Genomic DNA, 24,268 nt, shown 5'->3' on the forward strand with positions numbered 1-24,268 from the left:
GCCATATCTGCCATGATGATGATGAAACCCAAACCCCCAGACTGGCCATGTCACTCTTCAGTGGCTCTATTTGTATCCAGTATTGAGATCCTTGGATGAAGACAAAGCTGAACTAATATATATTCCAATGTTTCCTTCCTCTTGAATTATCCTCCGGCCAGGGTCGGAGAACGTCTTTTCTCATGCGGAAGTCTTCGCGCACCGCATTCTCCATTCGCCGTATCATGTGGTCTTCATGGGCACCTCCGCCGGACCATTCAGGATATCTCTCAGTATCCACCCATTTGGAACTTGGACCTCTCAATTCTTCGTCACCCCAGCCCATTTCTTGAGCCCAAGTAAGAATAGATGGACCGTAGAGGCCACCGTCTCCAAGATTTCGTGTGGAAAGGATTGGGTCTGGCTGATGTCCAAAGGCGGCAATCTCTCGCTTGTCCATGCTCATGACAAAGTCCACCGCAGTTTCAAGTGTCACTTGAACCACAGCCTCGCTACTGTTAGTGCGCTGAACGACGGTTTTAATTTTGTGAGCTATGGGCTCAAATGAAATAGGAGCGCTGAGGCCTTTTTCTATTCCTGTCCGAACCAGGAGAACAGGAAGTTGACGGATGTCAAGATCTTCATCATTGTATTCTTCCAGCCTGATGATGATCATGATTGCTCGAAATAGAGGCCGAAGGAGGAAAAACTCTTGATCACGGACGATTTGATCAATGCATGCGTACTTGTAATGACCCCATTTCTTCGGACCCTTGGGAGGTATTGGCTGCAAGGGATAAGGCGACTCAATCTCTTTAACTGCATCTCGAACCTCTTGCGCTCTTGCACAGATTGCCGCATGAACTGGGATAGCGAGATCAACTAACGGGCCGGGTTGAAGATCGTCGGGAAGCAATTCTGGGAGGAAAGTCTTTGTAACGAATTGCAAGTATTCAATCTCGCTTTTATAAGGAATAAACCACTTGTGATAAAGATAGTTGTGCAGCACTTGTACAAACAGAGATGGATAAATTGTGCGCTTCGCCGAGAAAATGTATAAAGGCGCACCTTTGTTACAGCAATCGTCGGCTTCTTGAAGTGTCATCTCGGCTGCCATATACGCAAGATCGGAAATATTTGGTTGGTAGATCCAACGGGGATCCGTCGAACGCCCATGTATCAGGTAACGATGCTTTTTCTCATGGAGGCCGCGCAAGAGCTTGAGCAAGCGATTGACGAGAGAGGACAAATATATACTCCTTTCCCCGAGATCGCCCCACGCTATATCACTTGCATAAATCCACCATACATGGCAGTGTCAGCCTCTAGAGTTATGAATGTTAATGGTGGATCAATCATGGAACAACTCGAAGCGACTTGGAGAGTCAGTCGGCACGTATGCTGGCCGCATATCTGAAGTATTTCGGCGGGAAGAAGATGGTTCGGGGCAGGGTACATCCCGACGATTCACCCAATCTTTGCTGGTTTCTCGAGAAGCAGAAGCCAAAGCACGATGGCCCCCTCTCTCGCAAGGCCAAGCGATCTCAGAAGAAGGAGATGAGAAAATCCTCCTCTATGGGTTAATTACCCACCTACCTATATATCGCATCACCATACCCCGACACAACCAAGGAACCTACATCCGCCTTAAGCAATACAGACTGCCGAGTGGCGACGCCCGACGTTAGGACGGTAAAGAAGCGCGTGGCATGGAAGCAGCTGGATAAAATGGGATGCTATTATGGCTATCATGGCTACCTGTCTCTACTATGGCTACTTGTCTCTACTATGGCTACTTGTTTCTACTTGAGATATCTACCGCTATTTCTTCTATTCAAGATAGTATATCTACTTTCGCTATTTGCAATAGTTGCTAATACTTTTACTATTTGTGGTACTTTTCGATATTCCCGTCTATCTGAGGTAGCTATCGCTGGTTTCATCTACCAGAGAAACTACCAAGTAATACGTATACCTACTAGCTATTGTTTTATAGCTGTCATTTGAACATCCACTTGGAGCGCCGAATGCCAAACTTGCCTCCTATAAGGAATGATGAATGTAGATGCTCTATACCAACCACGTCCATCGGTAGTAGTTCCATATATGTCTGTCAGTGAAATCCGGAGTTGAAAGTAGATGTAGGCTGACTAGAAATGTATCTTGCGTGTCCAGGGAAATACATATGCTCCCTCAGGCTCTACCTTTATGCACCTGAGATTTCCTCGTCATAGCCTTTCCAGAGGCTGATAATGTGGTCAGTACTTCGACCCCATCTAGACTCCTGGGGCACTTTTCCAGATCTTCTACCCATCGAGAGCTTAGCCCAACCAATAGCTCATCTCTCTATCCAAGCTTCCGAGCCTCACTCAGAATTCCTGGGCCAACAAGATTACCGTCCTTGAGGTCTTCGGTACATAGCACCGGATCTGGCTGGCAACCAAAAGCTGCAGATCCACGATTGTCAAAACTTATGACAAAGTTCACTGCTTTCTCAAACGTCATCTTGGCAGCAACTTGTTCATGGGAGCCAAGGATATAGCCGTAGATTTTGGATGCAATTGGCTCGAACGAGACGGGCGCGCTCAGCCCGTCTTCTACATCCGTACAAATTGGCAAAATCCGAACCTGGCTCACATTTGTATCCACGTTAAGATGTGCTTCGACCCTTATCGAAACAATAATTGCCCGGAAGAGTGGTCAAAGTACAAAGTATTTCTAGCTACGGATGGTCTCTAGAGTGTCCATATCTGCATACTATCCCCATATTTTTCGGCATATAAGGGCCTAGTAGTTCCTAAATATGATTCGGATCAAGACCCTTGACTGCATCACGGGCGGCTTCCACTCTATCGCAAAACAGCTGTATGTACATAGACGGCGAGGTCGATGAAAGATCCGGGTTGGAGATTGCTGGACAAGAGCCACGGAAGAAATGTTTCCGCCAGGAATTGCATGCATTCAATTTCGTTTCAGCAAGACGATGTCACTTGCTATATAAATATTCGTGTACGTGTAAGGGGAAACGCAGAAAGGATGTGTGCTTTGTCGAGATGATGTAAATAGGGACCGCTTTGTTACAGCAGTCGTTCGAGAGTCATATCGGCACTTGATGAATTAAATGTGTGACATTTTGTTGTTATATCCAACGTATATCAGCTGAACGTTGGTATACCAGAGTTCGATGAGATGCTTCCATGATTACGAAGCTCGTCTTGGATTTCGTGTCGGGGCAGAGGAGTCGCGGGGGTCCAATGGAGCGCCATGGTAGGATAATGATATCAGGTTTTTGTGCCCAGAATTCTAGCAGCGTATCGGGAATGTCTTGGTAGGGCTTCGTTGGAAAAGACTGATGACCGATGATCGTCCTGAGTATAGAGTGTATGAATATATGTAGGCGCTGTTTGAGAAGATGGACTGTATTTTTATCGTCAATCAAGGTTACGGCCTTGTTTCATTATTTGAGGGTGACGTCGAGGCTGAATAGAGTTGCCCCCACTGACGTCCTGATGGAGCCGATAACACAATTGTGGTACGAGGTTTGCAAAGATTGTGGTGTTTTGATCTCAACTGTCTCTCTCCAGGTACAGGTATTTTAAGCCGCAGGTAAAGTACTCTCCATCTAGCCTGCCCGAGTACAACTCTACCAATACCATGCAGTGAATATGCCAATAGGTATGTTGTTGGCCATCTTTGTATCTACTAATCCAACTCTAGATGTGTCCGTATATCAGAAAGCAAGAAGAGAAGCAACTTGCTACTGAGTGAACTCGCCCCTCAAATCATTGATGAGAGGCAGAAGTAAACCTATGATGGCATCAAATGAAAGAAAAGGTACAGGTAAAGATAAGGCCATAGAATTGCTACAGAACAGGTACAGTGGATTAATAAGGCAACCTGGAATGGAACACTCAGAGTTTCAGCATCCATAGAGCTCGACCTGCTGGGTACCTGCTGTCGCACATGCCCACAGCAGGCATCTGGAGTATCCCAGGCGTTGTCCGCTAAGTGCTTGCGGGGCATAGATGGCCCGAAAAATTACCTATGGTTGGTACCTGTGGAATTGAAGGCTGCCACCAAAGAGATGCCGTCATCTAATCACAGTCAATCACAGAGCTCAACAAGGTTCGCGCCTTGTCTCAACGTAAACCTTGCAACAACCTCGTTCCCACCCCCTGGCAAAACAGAAGACATACGAGTAAGATTGCAGTAAGGCTGCGCGACATCGAGTACGGCGCAGGTACACGCAACCGCATAGCTACCAGCAGGGCGCCCTCTGGTATCCTCCAGGTCGCTCCCCGTCCAGGCCTTCCAGCCCTTCCAGCCCTTCCAGAGCCATGCCTAGCGCATAAAATGGGTTGAAACTTATGCCCCGGCCCGACCTTGTTGTTTCTTAATCTTCCCTCTCGCATCTCTTACAAACGCAAGACCGCACGACTCTGCACTTCCCTGCTCTCTCGGCTCTTCTCCCCTCATTCTCATTCTTTTTCCCCTCGCCTCTGCACTCTCTCCGACCGCCGGAGACACGCGTCGCGACTGCAAAAGCGCAGCTTCGGAGCGCCAGAAGCGCTGGTTAGCGAGCAACAGGCGAGTCAGCCAGCAGCTGCACCCACTCGGGCAGGGTTTGGACAGCAAAACAGCCAGTAAGTCCGCAGCACCCCCAGTCTTTCTGTGCCTGTTCCTCTTAGCCTTATGCTGCTTAATATCGAGTCCAGTTGGCTTGATCTGTTCAGTTCTGCTTTGCTTTGCTTTGCTTTGCTTTGCTTTGCTTTGCTCTGTTCCCGTCCTGCATTTGCATTCGCATTGCATTTGATTTGATTTGACTGCATCTCTCATCTAGCAAGCTGCTCTTTTGTTTCCCTCCACGCGAATCATCATCTTTCGAGACTTCTTTTTTGGCACTGCACTTGTTTTATTCCTTCATTCATACAATTTATCCACTCAATTCCCCTCTGCATCTGCATCTGCATCTGCATCTCCCCCCTCTCCTCTCCTCTTCTCTCTTCTCCTCTTCCACCGTGTCCTTCTCCAACTCTCTCCCTCTCTCCCTCGCCAGTCGTGGACTCCCTCGGCGGCCGCGCGGTTTTCGCGAACCCGCCCCGACCGTACGAGTCAACAACCACAATGGCTAATCGGAAACAACAGCGCGAACTCAGCAACCTCGCCGAAGAACTCGGCCCCTACTACAGCCAGCCGGGCCGCCGCGACATGTCGCAACGAAATCGGAGCGGCCGTGGCTCCAACCGCAACAATGGGGGAGCTCACGGCGAGGAGGTTCAGATATGGGACGAGGCCAAAGCGTCGTTCAACGACCTCATTAACGGTATCAATTCCGACAACGACAACCTGGGCCAGCTAGTCAGCATGGACAAGCAGGCCGGCACGATGGACTCGGACAGCGTACCCACCGACACTATGAAGCAGATGGAGGAGCTGTGCCGATCTGGCGTTAAGAAATCCGAGGACAACATCACCGCCGCCAAGAACCTCATGGAGCGTCTCAAAGTGATAAGAGCAGTTGTCGTGGCCAAGGAGCAGACGGAAGCACCACCCACGGGGCCATCTAAGAGATCCACCACCAGGACCGACAGCGCTGCTGCTGCCGCCGCCTCTCTCTACGAATTCAACGAACCAGGCGATTCCCCAGTGCCCAGCCCCATGGTGAGCTCTTCTCGAAAGCATGGTGAGCGGAGCAGCACCATCGATAGAAACAGTATTCCACCCAAGGCGGATAGTGTCGAACCCCCGGGGTCTACGAGCGGTGCTGCGGGGAGCTCGACCAACAAATCCAAGATTCTCTTCTCCAAGGGCGACGAGGTAGCATTCAAGCCCAAGGCTGTCAATGGCGAACAGACTTCAGATTGGATACTGGGCGAGGTGGCACAGGTGCTGGGGGAGGGCAAGAGTCGGCGGTACAAGGTTATCGACATTGAGCCGGACGATCAGAGCAAGCAAAAGGAGTACCGCTCTAGCGCCAGCAGTATGATTCCCATCACCCCGGAAAGCCAGGCCAGCTCGCTCAAGGATTACGAAGCCGGCCATGTGGTCCTCGCCCTTTATCCTCAGACGACGACGTTTTACAAGGCCGAGGTTCATAGCATGACATCGACGGGCAAGGTTGACCTCAAGTTTGAGGGCGAAAACGATTCAACGACGCTACAGCAAGTGGAGCGAAGATATGTCATCGAGTACCGGGTCTAAGTCCCGTCTGGTCCACCTCTTGATCGATGTTCCAGCCGCAATTCCAACCCGTGGGGTTCTTTTTCTTTTTCTTTTTTCTGGTCATGTTCCGTTTCTTGAGAGTTCATGATTTATCATGTCTGGTACCAGGATGTGGAGTTTTTTTGGGCAACAAGCCTTTGTATGAGTATGTGTTTTACTTGACTTATCCAGACAAGAGAGCGGCAACGCTCCGTACGGTGTTCGGGTTTTCTTTGAACAGAACAAAAATTAGGTCTTAACGGATGGTATAGAACGGACAGGGGTGGAGTTTTGGTGTCAGAAGCAGGACTACAGTATCTGCTTCTTTATTTCTTTGTTTCTCTAGTCTATTGTGCAACCATTATGAATCCAAAGATGCTCGTGGAGCAGGAATGCTTCACTTGTTTTGTTTTTTCGAGACTATATACAATTCACTGCCCGCTATGTGCTTCTCCCTTCTTGACATATACACAAGAAAAAGCTTATGGATGAGGCCAAGTGGCTCTCAAGTTCAAGTCCAAATCGTCTCCTTTACTGGATCTGCTTAATGTACTGAGGACCCTGGCCGCTCTGGCCAAATGCACTGGAGCTGATTGTGCCGTGGAAGTTAGTATCGAGCGAGCCGTCGTCTGCCTTTCGAGAGATGGCAGTCACACCGAGAGCGCCATCTTGGTTCGTGACGAACAGCGAACTGCCGTCGTTGCTGATGCTGAACATTCTCGGCCCAGTGCCTCCTGAGGAGACTGAGTTGATCCAAAGGAGCCTCAGGTTGCCGGCACCATTGTCGATGATCTTGACGTGGGCAATGTTATCCGTCGCTTGGCCAGTCAGGCGGTTCGACAGGTACAGGTCCTTGTTATCGGGGGAGAGCACAAGCTCGCCTGCACCGGCACCGGCGGGCGCGTTGGTGTTGGGGCCAAAGGTGTTGAGGACTTGGGTGGTCTCAAAGGTCATGCCCCTGCCGTCGTCAGTGTAGGTGACTTTGTAGGCGATGACGACGTTGCCCATCTCGCAGAGCAGGAAGTAGTGGGTTGCCTGGGCGGCACCAAAGGGGAAGAAGACGCCGTGACGCGGACCGGCACCGGCGGGCACAACGGGGAAGCGGTTGACGATGTTGAAGGCGTCGTTTTGAGAGTCAATGACCAAGATGGAGTCGGTGCCGAGGTCGTTGGCTACAAAGAAGCGGCCCGTGGGGTCGTTGACGGTCTGGTGAGGGTGAGGAGCATCCTGGCGGTCCGGGTTGGGGCCGAGGGGACCGGTGGACTGGATGGACTTGATGAGGGTCAGGCCGCCGTTCTCAATGTTCCAGACGTCGATCTTGCCGGAGCCGTAGCCGGCGCCGAGCATGCGGGTGTTGTTCTTGTTGACCTCGAGGTGGACGACGCCGCCGGAGCCTTGCTTGTTGGTGACCTGCTTGATGGCGTTGCCGTTGACGTCGATGTTGTAGAGGAAGGTGTTTGAGGCGATGTCGTTGACGGCGTAGAGGGAGTTGGGGGCGACGTAGGCGAGCCACGAGGGGTCGGTGTTGCGGAAGGAGGAGTTTACGGTGGTTGTGAACTTGGTGCCGTCGTAGGAGGCTAGGTAGATGTGGCCGGAGTTGGCGTAGACGACTTTGGTGGAGGAGGCGGCTGAGGAGGTGGGAGCGGCGAGGGCAGGGGAGGCGGCGAGAGCCGCGGAGAGGGTGGATGAGAACTTCATGTTTATGGAAGTTGTCTTTTACAGATTGAAAGTGAGAGAATGAGTTTGGAAAGAGAAACGATGGGATAGATACAGCTCGAGTCACAGACTTTATAAGAGAAAAAATTGGACTCTGATTCATCTCGTATCGACACATTCATGCTGTCAAAGAAGACTTATAACCTGCCATGTCTGGACTGGTGTAGCTTTTTCGTCATCGGGCTGGAATGATTATCCTTCTTCTTTGCGCATGGGTTCACACGCCAAGATGTTTCAAAAAGGCCGAGTTATGCTTACTTTTGGGCTTTGGACTTGCTGATCTGCAGCCAGGCGGCGTCCGAGAAGGCTCCATTGACCGCTGCCGCTGGTGGCCGCTTCGGCACTACTGTACTCTATGTGAGATCGGACCTGACGAGTTGCCGGATGGGGCAGGTGATGGGGGTTGAGCCGAGTTTAAAAGAAGGTTGGAGGGAGTTTAAACAGGGAAGCGGGAGAAAACTGGATGTTGCTCTCGTATATGTATGTATACGTGGGGGGTAGGAGGGGGGTTGAGTTGGTTTAAGTTGAATTTGAGTTGGTTGAGCTGGGATTGGGTAGAGTTTGTGGGATTGAGTTGTCAACTGAGTCTTTTGTTCTTTGTTTGGAGTAGTAGGGTAGGTTGAGTGAGTGTTGGTGTTTTGTTGGTTGAAATGGATTTTTTTACTTGTTTGGGTTAATGATGTCTTTTTAATTGAATTGCTGATTTAATTTGATTTGATCTATATACTGTTAAAAAAAAATATTTTGTTGACGGCTTTTATCTTCCAGTCGGTGTAGTTGCGTGAATATCATGTCCTCGTATTGAATCAATTCCATGTTGTTTATAAGCTGCAGCCGTTTTGACGGCACCTACCAATCGAGGCTAATGCAGCCCATTATTTGTCGTGACAACTGCAGGTAGACAGGCTAACCTTTAAAGCTTGGCGACAATGCTAATGCTAATTTTGACTGATGTGCTAATCCATGTTACTACTAATATTAGCCAATGCCCGCCCATCTTCATGCTCATAATGAATACATCTTAATAGCTCTAGCTCCAACGTCCCCTTTAAGCCCGCCATTGACGAATTTGGATCCCCAGAAATCATCAATTTGATCTTGCTGGCGGTGCTCGTACCGGTACTTTGCCATGGCCCGTCCAAAACAGCGACGAGCGGAGATTATCAGGCGGTTACCCCTGAAAATTGGCTGCAGCCCAGCTCCACTGCCGTCATTGGCCATTCCCCTAGCGGCGGGGGGAGAGGCACTTGAAGGCTAAAATTGAAGCTGCTAATAATGAGCCTGTACCTGTACCTGTACTTTACTGGGTTAGGCAGTGGGATGGGCCCCTCGAGCCCTGTAGATGGCAGCTGGAGGGAAATGGATGCGCTGTGCTTGAAATGCATTCAATGCGCACTTACATTGATTTGATTGCCCGTGCAGGCCCCTCTGCCGACTACAGTCCAGTACAGGTACTCGTACATCAACCGTCTAGCGAGAAAAAGAGGACACCTCAATCACCTGTGCTAAGCTAATTCCATCTCCCCCCCCCCCCCAGCGTCCTGTAGATTCAGTCGAGTTCAAGCTCGTTGTACCTGTACCTGAACCAGCACCACTGCCTGTCCCTGTACCTCCACTGTACCTGTACCTGTGACCTGCAGCAGCAACACCCGCCCCGAAATCCACACGTGCGCGTCGCATCGCATTTGCTTCTTCCTCGTCCCTCCTTTGCCCCAAAATCGCCAGCACAGCACAACGAGAAACGCTCAGACTTTTTTTTCTTCTCGGATCGCCCTTGGCATCGCACTGCCGCCTTGACGTCTTTTTCTCTTGTCCCCGCTCTCTCTTCTCTCTCCTCTTCATTCCCTTCTTCCATCTTCATTCTCTTTTGTCGAAACTTCCTCCAACTCTTGCGGGCTTCGTCTTCTTCCCACGATCCTCGTCTGTCCACGTTCCTTTTTTCGGTTTTCGCGCGCGTTTTCGCCCTCGCAAACCTTCTTCCGTTCTTCGACAATACGTTTTTGGGCCCTTTTGCGCTTTGTTGCAATCGGATAAATAGTGGTCGCATTCTTCTCGGCTTCAGGAGCTCGAGTGCCACGTTTTTGGTAGGTTTGAGTTGACACGCTGCCAGTATTGGATCCTCTCGCGCTTCTCTCTATGCGCTGTCTCCATGTCTCTCTTTCTGCTGCTTCTGTCTCTTTCTTTGTGATTTCTGCAGGAGAGAGAGGTGGGGGAAATAAAATGAGGCTTGGCTGCATTGCATTGCAAACGCGTTTGCGTTGAATCTTGTCTGTCTGACCCTTTTGCTAACCTCCCTGCGTCCAGATTCCGTTTCATTCGACCTGACCTTTTTTTTTGCGACGCTGCAAAGCCCCTCCCTCCTTTTTTTATCATCTCCCGCGACAACCTCCTTTTCCTCTCCCACCATCGAAACAATTAAACAACCGCTTCAACAAAATCGAATCGTCAGGAAATAACAACCGATACCGCAATCATGGGTGGCCAACTTTCCAAGGTTATGAGCAAAATCTTCGGATCCAAGGAGATGCGACTGCTGATGCTGGGTCTTGATGCCGCTGGTAAAACAACAATCCTGTACAAGCTCAAGCTCGGCCAGGACGTCACCACCATCCCCACCGTCGGCTTCAACGTCGAGACCGTCACCTACAAGAACGTCAAGTTCAACGTCTGGGATGTCGGTGGCCAGGACAAGATCCGTCCTCTGTGGAGGCACTACTTCAGCGGTATGGGCTGCACAACTCACGGCGTCTTCCTTTTCCAGCTGACTGAGCGCTAATGTTCTTTTTCCAATCCAGGTACCCAAGGTCTCATCTTCGTCATTGACTCTTCCGACCGCGCCCGTATGGAGGAGGCCCGACAAGAATTACATCGCATCATCAACGACCGAGAAATGAAGGACAGCCTGCTCCTGGTGTTTGCCAACAAGCAGGATCTCAAAGAAGGTGCGTCATTCTTCTTTTTTTCTCTCCTCTTTATTACACGGTTTTAAAATGCTAACGTCCACAACAGCCATGTCACCCCAAGAAGTCACCGAAGCTCTCCAGCTCTCCAAGCTCAAGGACAAGGTCTGGTACGTCGTGCCCAGCTGTGCCACAACCGGTGAAGGTCTGCTCGAGGGTCTGGCCTGGCTCTCCAACAACGTCAAGGCCCCCGCCGCTCCCGTCAAGAAATAAAATCGATGATACACCTTTGTCCTTTTGGTTTCGCGAAAAACTACGACGCTTAATGGAAATCTTTTCAATGATGCATACAAACAAACAAACCCCCCTTTGGTCCCCGCTTACGGATCTCCCGCCCAAACCCATTAATATTTTTTGTGTCGGGACTTGCACCCCAGTCCTGACGGCGCCGTCTTTTCGTCTCATCTGACAGCCTCGAACGATGGCCGATTATTTCGACTTGACGCGCTTTTACCGTCGCTGTATCTTTTTGTTTTTGTCGGAGGAGGAAAGAGATTGATAGGAACTGGAAATGGAGAGGACGTATAAGGAGAAGAGGATATCGAAGGAAGAGAGAGGTGATGGAGCCGTGCTGCTGCTGTATACCATGTCTTGTTGCGGGAGGGACAAAACTGTCTGTGCTTTTCTAACGTGGTACTTTATTTGTGTGAGAGACTGTTTATCTCTCTCTCTCATTTTTTTTTAATTGTCTCGTCAGCTTCGTCTTATTTTGAAGCGCATATCTTAGCATTTTTTTTGTTCCTCTTATAACGCAAAACGCTTTTTTTTTTAGTTAACGTTGAAATACCCCGTGCTTCCTTTATTTCATCTTGCATCTTCTTCCTATGAGAGTGAAAGAGGGAATGAGAGGATAGCAGCACAAGATGGGGCAAAAAAATTGGTGGAAGAAAGAAAAGGTTGCGGGATAAGGGGAAAGTTTTTGGAGGGAAGAGAAGAGGGTGAGAAAGGGAGGGAACATACTATGGCTAGTCGAACTTTTTTTTTGTCATATACACACTTAATGTAGGAGAGCTTTTTGATCCATCTACTGTTATATCCTGTTTTTCGTTGGTGAGTGGTTTCTTTGGGAGCGGAGGGCATATCTGAGATGTGCTTCCCGTTCGTTTAATCTTAATCGTTTTCCTTGAGTCAAAGAGGTTTTATATTCTTGAGTGGATGATATGTCCACATGCCCTATTTAACAGAATAGTTGCAAATACAATGCCGATCTATAATAATAAAAAACATGCCATTCGCCTTATCAACGCCTTCGTTCGCCGCATGTCTGTTTAATTCATTCCTTGAGTCGTGAAATGTTCCCCCGTTGCGCCGCCCCTTATAATCATGAAACGCCATAGGAAAACCCCCATGATTCTAACCTCGTGATGCTTGCTCTATACATATCCGCTCGCGTCCCAAAGCAATCATTCGTAGCTAGCTTGTAATTATTGTTTTTTCATGAGTTGGGAGTATCAACTCCCAAAAGTAAAGAAACCATCTTCTGAATCTAATCAAAGGGCCTATCCAGAATGTAGAAAAAAATCACTCCTTCATGCGCTTGGCCGGCCGCAACAGCGTATCATCCGGAAGCCCGCTACGCTTGGTACCCGGCAGACTGCTGGTGCGAATGTCGTTGTCGTCCTGGCTGACGCGACGGTGCGGATACTCGACCTTGACGCCCTCGAAGCAATTCGCGCTGACGCGGTCGCCCGAGCTAAAAAAGACCGACTGCAGCGCCTGCGCGGCGGTGAGGCGCTTTTCCGGGTCGTACTCGAGGAGGCCCGCGAGAAGCTTGTAGCCTTCGGCGCCGAGGGACTGGAGCGCGGGCTGGCCGTTGGGGCCCGAGGCGGCAGATCCGGCACCCGAGTTGTTATTGATGGTGCTGTAGTACCACTTCTCGAGGCTTGATGTGGTCGCGTAGCCGCGGCTGGGAGGGTTCTGGTGGTGGCTGTGATGGTGGTGGCTATGCGTGCTGTGCTGCATCGCCGACAGCGTGTTGAGCTGGATGTACTCGGGCATAGCTGGGAGCAGTGGCCACCGTTCTTTAGTCGGCATGCCCATGATCTCGGCAATCTTGTGCATCTGGTTTCTCTGGAAGGGAACCGTCTTCTTGCTGTCCATCTTGGCTTCCTCCCCCTTGAATATCGGCCGTAGAGACAACAGTTCAGCAAAAATGCACCCCACGGCCCACATGTCGATAGCAGGAGTGTAGTGGTACGAGCCAAGGATGAGTTCCGGTGCGCGATACCAGATCGTCACGACAACCTTATCACCACTAAAGAGGGAATGTAACGGTTTGTCGAAGCGGCGAGCCAGACCCAAGTCTCCAATTTTGACTTCTCCACCAGACGTGACCATGATGTTGGCGGGCTTGAGATCGCGGTGCAAGACCCAGTTGGTGTGAAGATACTGGCAGCCGTTGAGGAGCTGAAACATGATGCTTTTGACCGTGGCCGGGGGTATTGGGTGACGTGGCTGCTGGGTGTGGTGGTGGATAATCTGCAACAGGTCGTGTTCGGCGTACTCAAAAACCATGAAGATGCACTTGTCCTCTAGAATAATCTCTACGAGCCGGATGACGTTGGAGTGGCGAAGCTCGCTGCAGAGGCTCATCTCACGGATAGCGCTCTGCGAGATGCCCGTGTAGCTGACCTGCTCGCCCTCCTTATCCGGCTTGAACTTTTTGATAGCTACTTCGATCGGAGCCTGGCCAGAGCCAGAGGTGGGCGTGAGGCCACTAGACGTCCGGACGACGGCAATGCCTTCGCCATTGCTGGCTCTGCTGACGGCTTTGTAAACACGCCCGTACGTGCCACTGCTGATGAAACCAATAATGCGGTATCGCTCCGTTACACGTGCTTTGGGCTGGTACCCAGCCGACTGATCGCGACCATCTGTATATAGGCGGTGAGCAGACGAAGACGAGGACGAAGACGATGCGAACAAGTGATGCGATGACGACGAGTGAGGATAGCCTGGCCTCAGCCTCAGAGGCATGGCTGGGGAATGGCGAGATGCTGGGAGAAGTGAGGGCTACTCAGGATGCGAGGTGTGAGGTTGCGGGTGAGTGAGAGAGGAGAGAAGAGAGTGAAGAATGGAGGGCTGAAACTGAGACTGAGACTGAGACTAAGCGCGCGTGGTGTGTGTGGTGATGTGTTATATGTACAAATCGCATGTGTGTGGGTAAGCGGATGAGATGGAGGTTAATGCGAGCTTAGATGGATGGCTGGGTGAAAAGGAATAGCCTTGCAAGATGAGCCAGATCGGGTATCGTGTAATATAAACCCACGCGGGTCTTGGCACGGGTCAGATTATCTGACTAGCTGGCAATGAGAAATAAATGGGTATTGAATGGGGACGGGGGGCGAGTTCAATACGCCCCGGGAATATCAGAGAGTGACAGTGAGAGTGGGAGTGAGAGTGAAAGAGTTCAAGGGGGTCATGACATGGCAAAAAGACAGAGGTAAACGTATGAATGAGTGGCTCAGCTCAGTGAGGCGGGAAAATATAAGGAGAAAGAAAACAGCCTGTGGCAAAACTTGCTGCCGCTCTGGAGGATGATATCGTCGCTTGAGGGGTTCCTGGTAGGTATGTGCAGTACTGTAGACGATGCCACCAACAAGGGGACAGTAGTAGCCGCACAAGATGGTGAACAGGAACAAATCAGAAGCAGACAAAGCACCTAAAAAAGGGCACGCGGTGGGTTGATCCAAGGTGGATCTTGAGTGGGTAAAAGAAGAGGGCGTTGGATAAACATTGATGGCCCAAGCCAAGTGCAGACGGGGAAATCAACCGCTATACCGGAGACGGAGACAGAGTTGAAAGAGAAGAGAATGAGAAAAAAAGGATAAAGACAAACAGCAACCATTCAGTCAGTAATAGCACGTACCTTCAAACGCCGCCAACACGCTCCGCTTCGTCGTCTGGATGGCCCTTGCATTCATCACGCTGGCAGTCTTTGCTGTACTGGGGCCGGATCCCGTCGACGAGTTTGTCAGATTCATGTCCTCGATGCCCTTTTGCTTTTGCTTTTGCTCTCAGCGGCTGTAACTTGGTCGAGGCCCTATCCCGGCTTCCCTTGCGAGCGAGACGCCACTGCCTGTCAGCATGGAGCAAAAGCGTCGATTCGACGACTTCCGAAGAGCTCTTGTTGGCCTGTGAGCGGGTGGAGCAACCAAGGTAGGCAAGGCATGCACGCACCCACACGATACGACTCAGGGCTCCGTTTCGTTAGTCAACGGTTTTGGTTTGCGTTGTGTCTGGACTGATCTCAGATGATGCGAGCTAGACATGCGGCATCTGGAAGGGGGAATGATACGTGGTTGATCCGTATTCGCACGTGGCTAGGCGGATTGATTGGGTAGATCAGCAACGGTAGTAGTGAAGAGAATGGTGGAATAAAGGAAGCCCAGGACGAATGAGATGAGGAATTTGAGCTGATGCGATGCTGCCTTTAGCCGGCTGGTGCGGAGAAATCCGAGGAGTGGCGACAAGTCGAGAAACAAAATAGCGGATGATTGTTATTTGTTGAAGAGACGGAGATGCTAGTCTATAGCGCAAAGGGATGATGTGATGATGCAGGGGAGTGAAGTGCAGAGAGCAGCGCGTGATTTACAATGCAGAGGTAGAAAATGGGGTTTGTGATGAAGTCAATTGCAGTTGGTTGGTTGAACAACAAACAAATGGCAACATGGAAAAGTATAAACTACAGAGAGTGCCGAGATGCAAAGTGTAGGTGTGGCAGATGACTAAGCTGCCGTGGTGTAGCTGGTACCAGACATCTAATTGTCTCAGCTTGTGTCAAGCCAAGATGATAAGAGGAATGGCTTCACTATTTAGGAATAGTAGTACCAGGAATGCCCAAAAGAGGGAGAGGGACATGTATATCAGACAAGGTACACTGATAATCTCAAGGTCAACTGCCGTTGAAAGATCCATGCATTGAACATCAAGTCTCTTGTCAACACCATTCACCAATCAGAAGAGAGAGCCAAATATCAACGTCTTTTAACATGCTTCATCTAGCCGTATAAATATATAACAACATCTCGCCCAACCCACATCAAATCGCACCATCTCCCTGCGTACACTCATCGCGGTCCGAGCTTCTCCAGAGCCCGCACTCCCTGCTCCTCCCACTCGGCCTTGGTCACCCACATGGCCTCGTTCTCCGCCATAATGTTGGCCAGCACGGCTCCTCCCAGGAACACCATGTGTCTTCTCCGGGGAGGGTCCTCTATGCGTACCTTGAACTTGCTCAAGCGTTCAGGGTTGCCCTGGAGCGCCCGTGTCAGCCACAGCTGCTTCAGCTCCTTCTCCAGTCGTGACGGGAGACCCGGGTACATGCTGCTGCCTCCCGACAGCACAATTGCCTTGAAAAGCGACGCTCGAATGTCCACGTCGGCCGACTGGATTGTGTTGAACAGGAACTCGCCCAGTCCGGGAGACTCATTGTCCACCAGGTGAGGCTGGAACAGACACTCGGGAGCCTCGAATCGCTCGCTTCCCACGCGGATGACTCGGCCGTCGGGAAGGGTGTAGTCCTCGACCAGCACGGTTGTGTCTTCGCTCAGACGCTTGTCAAGCTCCAGGTCGTATGAAACGTAGCAGAGCTTCTCCTTGATCTGGCGGACCGTCTCGAAGTCGGCAGTTCGGTTGAGCGCGTAGCCTCGGCGCAGGAGCAGCTTGATCAGGTTGCGGGTGACATCTCGACCGGCGACATCCAACCGCTTGGTAAGGTGATTCAGCACGACGGATTCGTAGACGGGGACAATGTGGGTGACACCGTCACCAGAGTCGACGACAACGCCCGAGCTCAGACCTGCGCAGTTTCACCGTCATGTCAGTCCGCCGCACAACACAACATCGGTGACAAACATTGGAGAGGGGAACAAGGGAACAAGGGGAGAATGAAACCATCATGTACCTTGTGCGTATAATGCCAGCACGGCCTGGATGGCAACGTAGACTCCGCCAAAGCCATATCTGTCAAACATGACCTCGCACATCTTCTCTCGGTTCTTTAGGGGATTCATGGGCGGCTCGGTCAGCAGGATCTTCTGGCCCTGCGGGTTGATCTGGAGCTTCTCGAAGAAGGTGTAGTCCCAGAGGTGCTGCATGTCCTCCCAGTTCTTGACAATTCCGTTCTCCATGGGGTAGCTAATCTGCAGCATCGTCCTGGCCGCGGCCGCATCGTCACCGCACATGATGTCCTTGATGATGACATCGTTGTCTGTCCGCTCTTCGGAACGCAGGATGGGTCGGCCGACAATGGACGGGTACTGGTGCTCGGGGAAGTTTTGGGCGGCGTATCCGACCTTGAGGAATCCGGTTCCGCCGTCGAGAACTGCAAGACATTGTGCCGCATTAGTAGATAGTAAGGGAGAGGAGTGAGGGATTCCTCCATGTGCTCAGGAGGAGAGTAGGGGGAAGCTCGGCAGCAAGCTCCAGCCACGGCAGACGCAGCTCCAGGGCAGCTCCGGGGGCTTCAGCGGAGGGCTTCAGGGCATTTCCACGTACCGATGGGAGGGACCATGTTGGCGATGGGATCAATTCGGGCGTTGATCGAAGCTGAGGTTTTGGGTGAGGAGCTGCAAGCTGGAGGCTGGCACGAGTGTGGAGGCGTCGTCAGTCCGTTCGTGTCTACCGACTAAATGACAGTTGAGCCACATGGTGGGGGCTTCAGAAGGCTCTCAGAGGGTCGATTGTCGTCAGAGGCGGGCGTTGCGGGCGTCACGTGATACCCCGCAGCGCTATCAACTGCTATCAGCCGTCTATTTACAGCATCACCATCCACTGAAGCTTCAACTTCACATCCAATAACATTTCCATGGATGCCTGTTGATCCCATTGCCTTTCATTCTCTTCATTCTCTCAGCTGACTCAACCACCTAGTCAATTTCTCGCTTTTGTCTTTATAGCACCACTAAATTTCTCTTTCTTCTTCTTCTCTCTTTCACTCACTCTCTCAGCTACAACAGCAACAATGCCTCCTCCACTCACCAGCAATATCAACATCCTCCTCCTCAATCCCAATTCTTCTCGCGCCATGACAAAGACCATGGAATCAGCCGCCAACTCAATAGCAACTCTTCTTCCAGTAATTCCGCCAACCCACCCATCGTAGCCCACCAAGCTGACTCTATCGAGTCCGTATCCATCAGCACATACACGGCCCCTGAGCCATCTCCGGCCAGCATCGACAATGATGAGAACGTACAGGCCAGCGTTGAAGCCGTGTCCAACGATCCAGAGTTCAAACCCGAAAGCTACGATGCCGTGCTTGTTGCCTGCTTCAGTGTTCACCCCCTCGTCAAGCAGCTTGCTCATTCTCTGAAGCCTACTCCCGTAATTGGAATTTTCGAAGCCAGCATTCTGACGAGTCTCTCTCTTGTTCCTCTTGTTGAAAAGGAGCAGCAGCAATGGGGCATCGTAACAACGGGAGCTTTTTGGGAGGCGCACCTCTCCAATGGTGTCGCCGCCTTTCTGGGTCAATCACTGTCTCAGAGCATCAGTGATCACAGATTCGCCGGTGTCTACTCTACCGGCCTCAACGCAGGTGACTTTCACACAATCTCACAGGAGCAAATCAACGTGCGCCTCAGAGAAGCTACCAAGCGGCTGCTCTCCTCGGGAAACGTCACCTGTGTCGTCATGGGCTGCGGTGGCATGGGAGGCTTGCAAGACATGATTCGCGACATCATCGTCCAAGAATACGGCCGGGACAAGGCCAAGGACGTATCCATTGTAGACGGCGTCCAAGCCGGTGTGTTACAGCTACAGCAGACGGTGCTTAGCCGGCGAGTCTTTGGCGTCAAAAAGGACAGCTCCTGTACGACTTGAGCGCAATGATACACACCCTGTTGTTCCCACGACCTGACTTGGTGTCTTCTATCCTCTTGTCTCTGCTTTTCTTTGTGGACATTACGGTGTGAAAGCGTTCCATCAGACACCAACATTCTTGACGATGCTTGGCCAGCTCGTCTCTGTGTACAACGTCTAGACGCATGCGTATCTAATATACATCTTCATCATTTATCACCTCCATTCCCGTTCCTTGGCTGAACAGCACCGTTCCTCGGCCGAATAGCAAACAACATATATATATAATGTACTCACAACATGCCGTGTCAAACACTCGCTCCAATCATGCCCACAGACCGGCTGTGCTTCTCAAGCACAGCATCGTCAACTCTATTCTTACCCTTAGCACCTAGCTGGTACTTGGGTGTCTCTCAAAGGCCTTGGACTGTCCCATCCTTTCCAAAGTACTGCCACGGCGTAACTTCACCTTGTTGTACGCGCCGTATTACCAAGCTTTCATCTGCCGCATCCCCCTTTGTATCATCTTCACACCCTCATACAGCATCCAGCTATGCCTTGCCTCCAGTCCTCCCGGCGATATCAGATGCAACTATCCCTTGCCATTCTAGCTGCACTACCAAAAAGCGACAAGAACCCAAAGAGCCAGAGAAGAGGGATCTCCATGTTACCCCCCTCCATGTCGTCGCATCATTGCACAGCTTCTCGTAAGGTACAGGGTTTCTTTGACACCTCGCATCCTGTGTTTGGATTCATGCTGGGCAATCCTCCCCTTTATATAGACACATCCCCCCTCCTGCTCTGGGTGCCTGCCCCCTCTTTCAATCGAGACAGTGGGAGAAAAGGATTCACGGCAAGCGACTTGATCTTCCAAAGAAATTGCAGCAACCCCAAGGAAGTGAAACAGATGGTGTTTTTGACGGCGCATGCCGTGTGACGGGCCGTGAGTGTGTAGGTAACCATGTCCTCATGTCTTGCTTTCAGAATCATCCGTCATCCCAAGCAGTTCTGGGATATTTTCATTGGTCATCTTACGACTGTTCATGAAATGAAATGCCGTTTGTATTATGTCTAAGTACATCCCGTAAAAAAGAACCATTTTCCCGTTATCTGCCATTTGTATACGGCTTCTCCCTCGTGCTCTTCATGGTACCTCTGACTATGGCTAGAGGAAGTCTACGAAGTGTGACGATGACCACTGCATTACATCCCTCTTCCCCTTTTCCGAGAACAAAAAATGTGAGAAACAAAACCGGAAATAGAGCAAAACAAAATCCATACCCATACCATACACAAACCAACCTAATGAGAAGGAAAAGAGAATAGAATTGTCGAGTTGCCAGCATTTTCTTCCGGACTAATCCTTCATCCTTCCGCCACCCTTTTGTGTTTTCCTTTCCGATTTCATGGTTAAGAGGTCCAACTCGTGATAGAAGAGCCGAAGAAGTAAACAATAAAAAAAGAGGCGAAATTGCCGAGGCAGAATTAGTCAAACAAAACAGATAGAATCTCAAACATGACAAATGAAAGACAACAACAAAAGCAAAAAGGAATACGAGACACAGCAAGAGAAGACAGTGTATCCGAGCAAAAAACGAAAAACATAAGGAAGAAAGTGATTAGAGGGAGAATAAGATCACAGAAGCGAAGTTCCGCATCTGGTGGCGTATCTGCATATGCTGCGACCGAAACACTTGCGCGAGCCAAACGGGCCAATGAAGTCCACCACCAGGGACGCAATGCAACCGATCTTGACTAGAAAATTGCCGAGATGGAGGGGAGGGCAGAGAAGCAGAGATAAAAAAAGAAATAAATCTTTGGTCATCTCTTGGCGAGGATGATGTCGTTTTTCTGCCCGCCCCCCTTGAATATTGTTTGGCTCTTTCTATTGAGAGACGCGAGGTGGCGTTGCGCCCTGCATGGATTTAGCGAGGAGGCTTGAAGTTTTGTGTGTTTCTCGTTTTTTAATAATCCTCCTTTTTGGAATGTTTTTGGGTTGAATCTGCAAGATCTTTGGAAAGTCGGCGAGAAAATCCTGGTAATGGGCTTTGGACGGGAAACCGTTCTCACAACGCAGATCTGATCAATGGGAGGACTGAGTTTAGAGAAAATTAAGAGAGAAAGGAAACAGCTAAAGAAAACCACACAAAGCAAAACGAAATAGTACATGGAAACCCCCTTTCATGGAGTAATGCGGTAATGGGAACTCAGCCCCTTTGCAAAGACGTTGTAGAAACTCATCTGTTCGTCCACTTTTACGTCCGCATGCCAGCCTTGCGGTCGTTTTCATCGCCGCCCATCGAATAGCCCGAGTGGCCGTGGCTGCTCGCCATGCTGTAGCCTCCGAGAATGCCGGTGTACGTGCTGGCATAGCGCCTAGTTGTGTCAATGTACTTGTACTGCATCTCAGGGGCCGTCATGCGCGGCGGCTCTTCCGACGGCGCCATGATTGCGTCGAGAGACGGGTTTGCACTTGTCGTGTACTCGCTACGGAGGTGCGAGTTTGTTGTGGTGGGCGTGGGATACGAGGACAGCGGCGAGTTCTCGAAGCTGGCGTATGTGGTTGCTGCCTCGGAGAGAGCGGCGGGAGAAGAGCTGCCGGTGGAAGATTGAGATGTCTTGCTGTAGGCTGAGGAGATGGACTCTGCTCGGTAGGGATGCTGCTGAGGAGCGCTTGTTATGGGCCGCGAAGAAGGCGTGGGCAGCAGTCTCTCGCTGGGGAGGGAGGCGATGCCATGGTAGGCAAAACCTGTGTTTGCCTCGGGTACAGGAGCAGGTCGATGCACCATCGTTGTTGCTGCGGCAGCTGAAGGACCAGCAGGATAGCCATAAGCAGTCTCTGGTTCGATATACAAGGGCGTGCTGCCTCCAGAAGGTTTGTTCGAAGGGGGATTCGAGCCCATTCGATAGCCCACCATGTAGGTGGGATCGTGCTGTGGCGGGTAGGACTGCTGATAGACCGAATAGTCGATGCCGTTGTCGTCGGTGTATCCGCTAGACCATCCTGACAAGGGATAATACTTGTTGCCGTAGGCGTAGGTAGAGGCAGAGCCGTTCCTATACGGCAGGGCCTCGCCGCTGGGCATGCTCATGGGCTCTGGGTATGGCGATGGCAAGGGGGTTGTTGGGATAGGAGGCACGACTGAGGAGCCTCTAGCTTGAAAGTTACGAGCAACTTCGAGGCTGTAGGTGAACTGCTCGTTCTTGAGATGGGTCTCGTGAGAAGATACCTGAGTTGGAGAGAAGAAGGTGGTTAGCCAGGTGGTGAATCAGTACAGACAAGAGGCATCATCATCTTACCCGGAGGAACTGACATGGCTCGAAGCCAGCATTCTTGCAGTTGAGGCACGGTTGGCCATTTCCACTGTCTCCCGTGCACCGAATCTTTCTTTTGCGGCATCGCATGCACTGCAGTGCACATTAAGTCAGCAATCTTGTCTCCGTTTGTATCTCAGGGATGAGAAGAGGAGAAGATGGAGAGAGGATCAGCTTACCGCAACAGCGATTCTCTTCCGCTGGGGGTTCGACTCTTCAGTCGACTCCCGGTCACTCATCATGCTGCCGCGAGAGTCACTGTGGTAAGAGTTGGATCTGCGGTCCGCGTAGGGCGTTCCGTAGGGAGAGATGCCGCCACGAGGAGAAGAGTACCTTGTGTGGTTGGAGGAGTGGGTGCTGGAAGAACCCATGATTGGAGGATCGAAAAAAGAACAAGGCAGCTACCTATAGGTGGCGTATACAGGTGGTGTGTGTGCCAAGTATCGTTTGACCTCTCGAGTCAAGTGTCCACTTAAAGATCGGATGAGCAAACGGGCAAGGCTCTCGATACAATCTTGTTGGCAGAGGGACACTGCTCTGGCCGTTTGATAGCAACAGATAGAGAGAAAGAGAATGTGAGAGAGACGGGAAACGATGGGTCTGACGTCTTGTGCTCACTTGGGCCTCAACTGTGACTCGGTGATGCTGGTTGGTACCAAGACAAAGATGCAGAGTGTAAAGGCTGTGCCTATAGTTCTGTTTTGGTGGCGAATCAGGGGGTTCCGTTTGAGGCAAGGCAACTTGTAGAAGGCAGCCGGGTGTGAATGATTCGGCAAAGTAATATGAACGAGGCAATCTGGGGAAAGTTAAGAAGAAGAAGTAAAGGCAAATTGGAAGAGGATGAAAGAATCTAGAACAAGAGATCCGGGACGAAGGAGCTGTAGCTCGGGAATAGTTATACATGTTCGGTACGCGCCCGTCGTCTCCTCGATTCCCCAATTTTCCCGTTTTATGTTTTTTTATTTTTAATCATTTTTCTCATCTTGTTTGTTTGCTTGCACCATTCCCGGGCTGGTCGTCCAATTATTTTCATCCTCTGCCTTTTCCCTGGACTGACACTCTCTTCCCACTCGGCCATCGCAGGCGCTCAACAAAACAAAAAACACAGCTGCCAGAAAAAAGTCACCACGGCCGCATATGCTGCCGGTACACAGCAGTTGACAAGCTCGTCGACCTTGTCATCCCCCCCAGAATGCCCAAAGTCTCTCTTGTCAGGGCTACGCAAGGGAGTGGAGAAGCTGTGCTATGATGGCAGGGAGTTGCGGAATCAAAGGCTTGGTGCAGATCTACACATCTGTACGTGGTTCGCTTTAACCCTGTTCTTTCTTTTGCCGACAAAGCAACACACGTGGAGGAGGGACCCTCCTCATCGATCTCACCGGATTCTCGGGCCGGATACCTGTTGGCCCCCTTTGGCCCTGGCCGTTCTCTATCTCAGGGAAATCTAGATTAGATTTCCCCTTGCAAACCGCATCCTGCACAACATTGATGTACAGGTTCTGGCCGTCCAACTCTTCCTCCTCGTTCTATTTCGAGCTACCTTGCCTTCCCTGGTCTCTCTGGAATGGCCCTGTAAGCGGTCATGGTGCTGAATCCAGGTCAGTGCGTAGTATGCAAACCGTTTCTTTCCCGTCAGATACCTCGTCTACACACGACAACAATCTCACAGTCTATTCCAGGAATGGCAGAGCATGGAGCACATATCGAGCCTTATAATTTCTTTCAAGGATTCAGATAATACGAGCTCACTGCTAATGTCAACTTGTTTCCATTCAGATACCTGTTCAGCCGTCTATTTTTGCTTCGACTTGTTTTACCATACAAAAGACGGGCAGCGAAGTGACCTCATCATACACCGCGCAAAATAATACAGACCAGCCAAAGATACGCGCCTTCGCATTGCAAAACTGCAGGCCATCAAGGTCATCACGTATTGTTACAATAACGTAGCGGTCAGAGTAAATGAGATGCAAGTTATTCTCCTCTGTGCTACTCCACATAGCAGCCTGCAGAAGGGCCCCCAAGCAAAGTCCACCCAGCTCAACGTCGTACAAGGAGCCACCGACTTGTTTCCGCCCAAGGGACAAGTCACCCTACGCAGCGTACATGTAGGTACATGTACCTTGCTACCTGGTACATTGGGAGCCTCCATCCGTGTGAAACTTGAGGCGAGAAACTGGAGTTGAACCAGGCACATGACGAACAGCACACGAGGAAGACGAGACATTGTCGAGAGGCGTGGTCCCTGTACCGGGCAAACGGGAAGGATCGCTACCCCCAATATGCTCTGTCACTCC

General features: G+C 50.8%; 8 protein-coding genes across 8 annotated transcripts; 3 read left to right on the plus strand and 5 right to left on the minus strand.

The window, feature by feature from the left end:
* Positions 1-112: 112 nt before the first annotated feature.
* On the minus strand, positions 113-1,084 carry V8C40DRAFT_261089 (uncharacterized protein; the record flags this gene model as incomplete). The annotated part of the gene is made up of 1 exon (XM_083219218.1): positions 113-1,084. The coding sequence occupies one exon, from the start codon at positions 1,082-1,084 to the stop codon at positions 113-115; it is 972 nt and encodes a 323-aa protein (XP_083079816.1).
* A 3,875-nt stretch (positions 1,085-4,959) lies between these two features.
* Positions 4,960-6,445, plus strand: V8C40DRAFT_21475 (SGF29 tudor-like domain-containing protein). Its single transcript, XM_083212156.1, has one exon. The coding sequence runs from the start codon at positions 5,104-5,106 to the stop codon at positions 6,178-6,180; it is 1,077 nt and encodes a 358-aa protein (XP_083079817.1). The 5' UTR covers positions 4,960-5,103; the 3' UTR covers positions 6,181-6,445.
* Positions 6,446-8,044, minus strand: V8C40DRAFT_21474 (Lactonase, 7-bladed beta-propeller domain-containing protein). Its single transcript, XM_083212155.1, has one exon. The coding sequence runs from the start codon at positions 7,876-7,878 to the stop codon at positions 6,712-6,714; it is 1,167 nt and encodes a 388-aa protein (XP_083079818.1). The 5' UTR covers positions 7,879-8,044; the 3' UTR covers positions 6,446-6,711.
* Positions 8,045-10,369: 2,325 nt separating this feature from the next.
* On the plus strand, positions 10,370-11,069 carry V8C40DRAFT_272315 (ADP-ribosylation factor family-domain-containing protein; the record flags this gene model as incomplete). The annotated part of the gene is made up of 3 exons (XM_083220343.1): positions 10,370-10,619; positions 10,692-10,838; positions 10,906-11,069. The coding sequence occupies 3 exons, from the start codon at positions 10,370-10,372 to the stop codon at positions 11,067-11,069; spliced, it is 561 nt and encodes a 186-aa protein (XP_083079819.1).
* Positions 11,070-12,377: 1,308 nt separating this feature from the next.
* Positions 12,378-14,779, minus strand: V8C40DRAFT_272316 (kinase-like domain-containing protein; the record flags this gene model as incomplete). The annotated part of the gene is made up of 2 exons (XM_083220344.1): positions 12,378-13,729; positions 14,725-14,779. 2 exons carry the CDS (start codon positions 14,777-14,779, stop codon positions 12,378-12,380), a joined length of 1,407 nt encoding a protein of 468 aa, XP_083079820.1.
* Positions 14,780-15,756: 977 nt separating this feature from the next.
* On the minus strand, positions 15,757-17,495 carry V8C40DRAFT_231693 (actin-related protein 2). The gene is made up of 3 exons (XM_083212981.1): positions 17,355-17,495; positions 16,762-17,181; positions 15,757-16,656 (listed from the first exon to the last, which is right to left on the minus strand). Exons 1-3 carry the CDS (start codon positions 17,368-17,370, stop codon positions 15,926-15,928), a joined length of 1,167 nt encoding a protein of 388 aa, XP_083079821.1. The 5' UTR covers positions 17,371-17,495; the 3' UTR covers positions 15,757-15,925.
* Positions 17,496-17,820: 325 nt separating this feature from the next.
* Positions 17,821-18,677, plus strand: V8C40DRAFT_261095 (Asp/Glu/hydantoin racemase; the record flags this gene model as incomplete). The annotated part of the gene is made up of 2 exons (XM_083219219.1): positions 17,821-17,934; positions 17,985-18,677. The coding sequence occupies 2 exons, from the start codon at positions 17,821-17,823 to the stop codon at positions 18,675-18,677; spliced, it is 807 nt and encodes a 268-aa protein (XP_083079822.1).
* A 2,234-nt stretch (positions 18,678-20,911) lies between these two features.
* V8C40DRAFT_261096 (Zn(II)2Cys6 transcription factor domain-containing protein) lies at positions 20,912-22,342 on the minus strand (the record flags this gene model as incomplete). The annotated part of the gene is made up of 3 exons (XM_083219220.1): positions 20,912-21,886; positions 21,957-22,064; positions 22,151-22,342. 3 exons carry the CDS (start codon positions 22,340-22,342, stop codon positions 20,912-20,914), a joined length of 1,275 nt encoding a protein of 424 aa, XP_083079823.1.
* Positions 22,343-24,268: the final 1,926 nt, after the last annotated feature.

Source organism: Trichoderma camerunense, assembly GCF_050948025.1.
Source record: "Trichoderma camerunense strain CBS 138272 chromosome Unknown V8C40scaffold_1, whole genome shotgun sequence".
Lineage (NCBI taxonomy): Eukaryota > Fungi > Ascomycota > Sordariomycetes > Hypocreales > Hypocreaceae > Trichoderma > Trichoderma camerunense.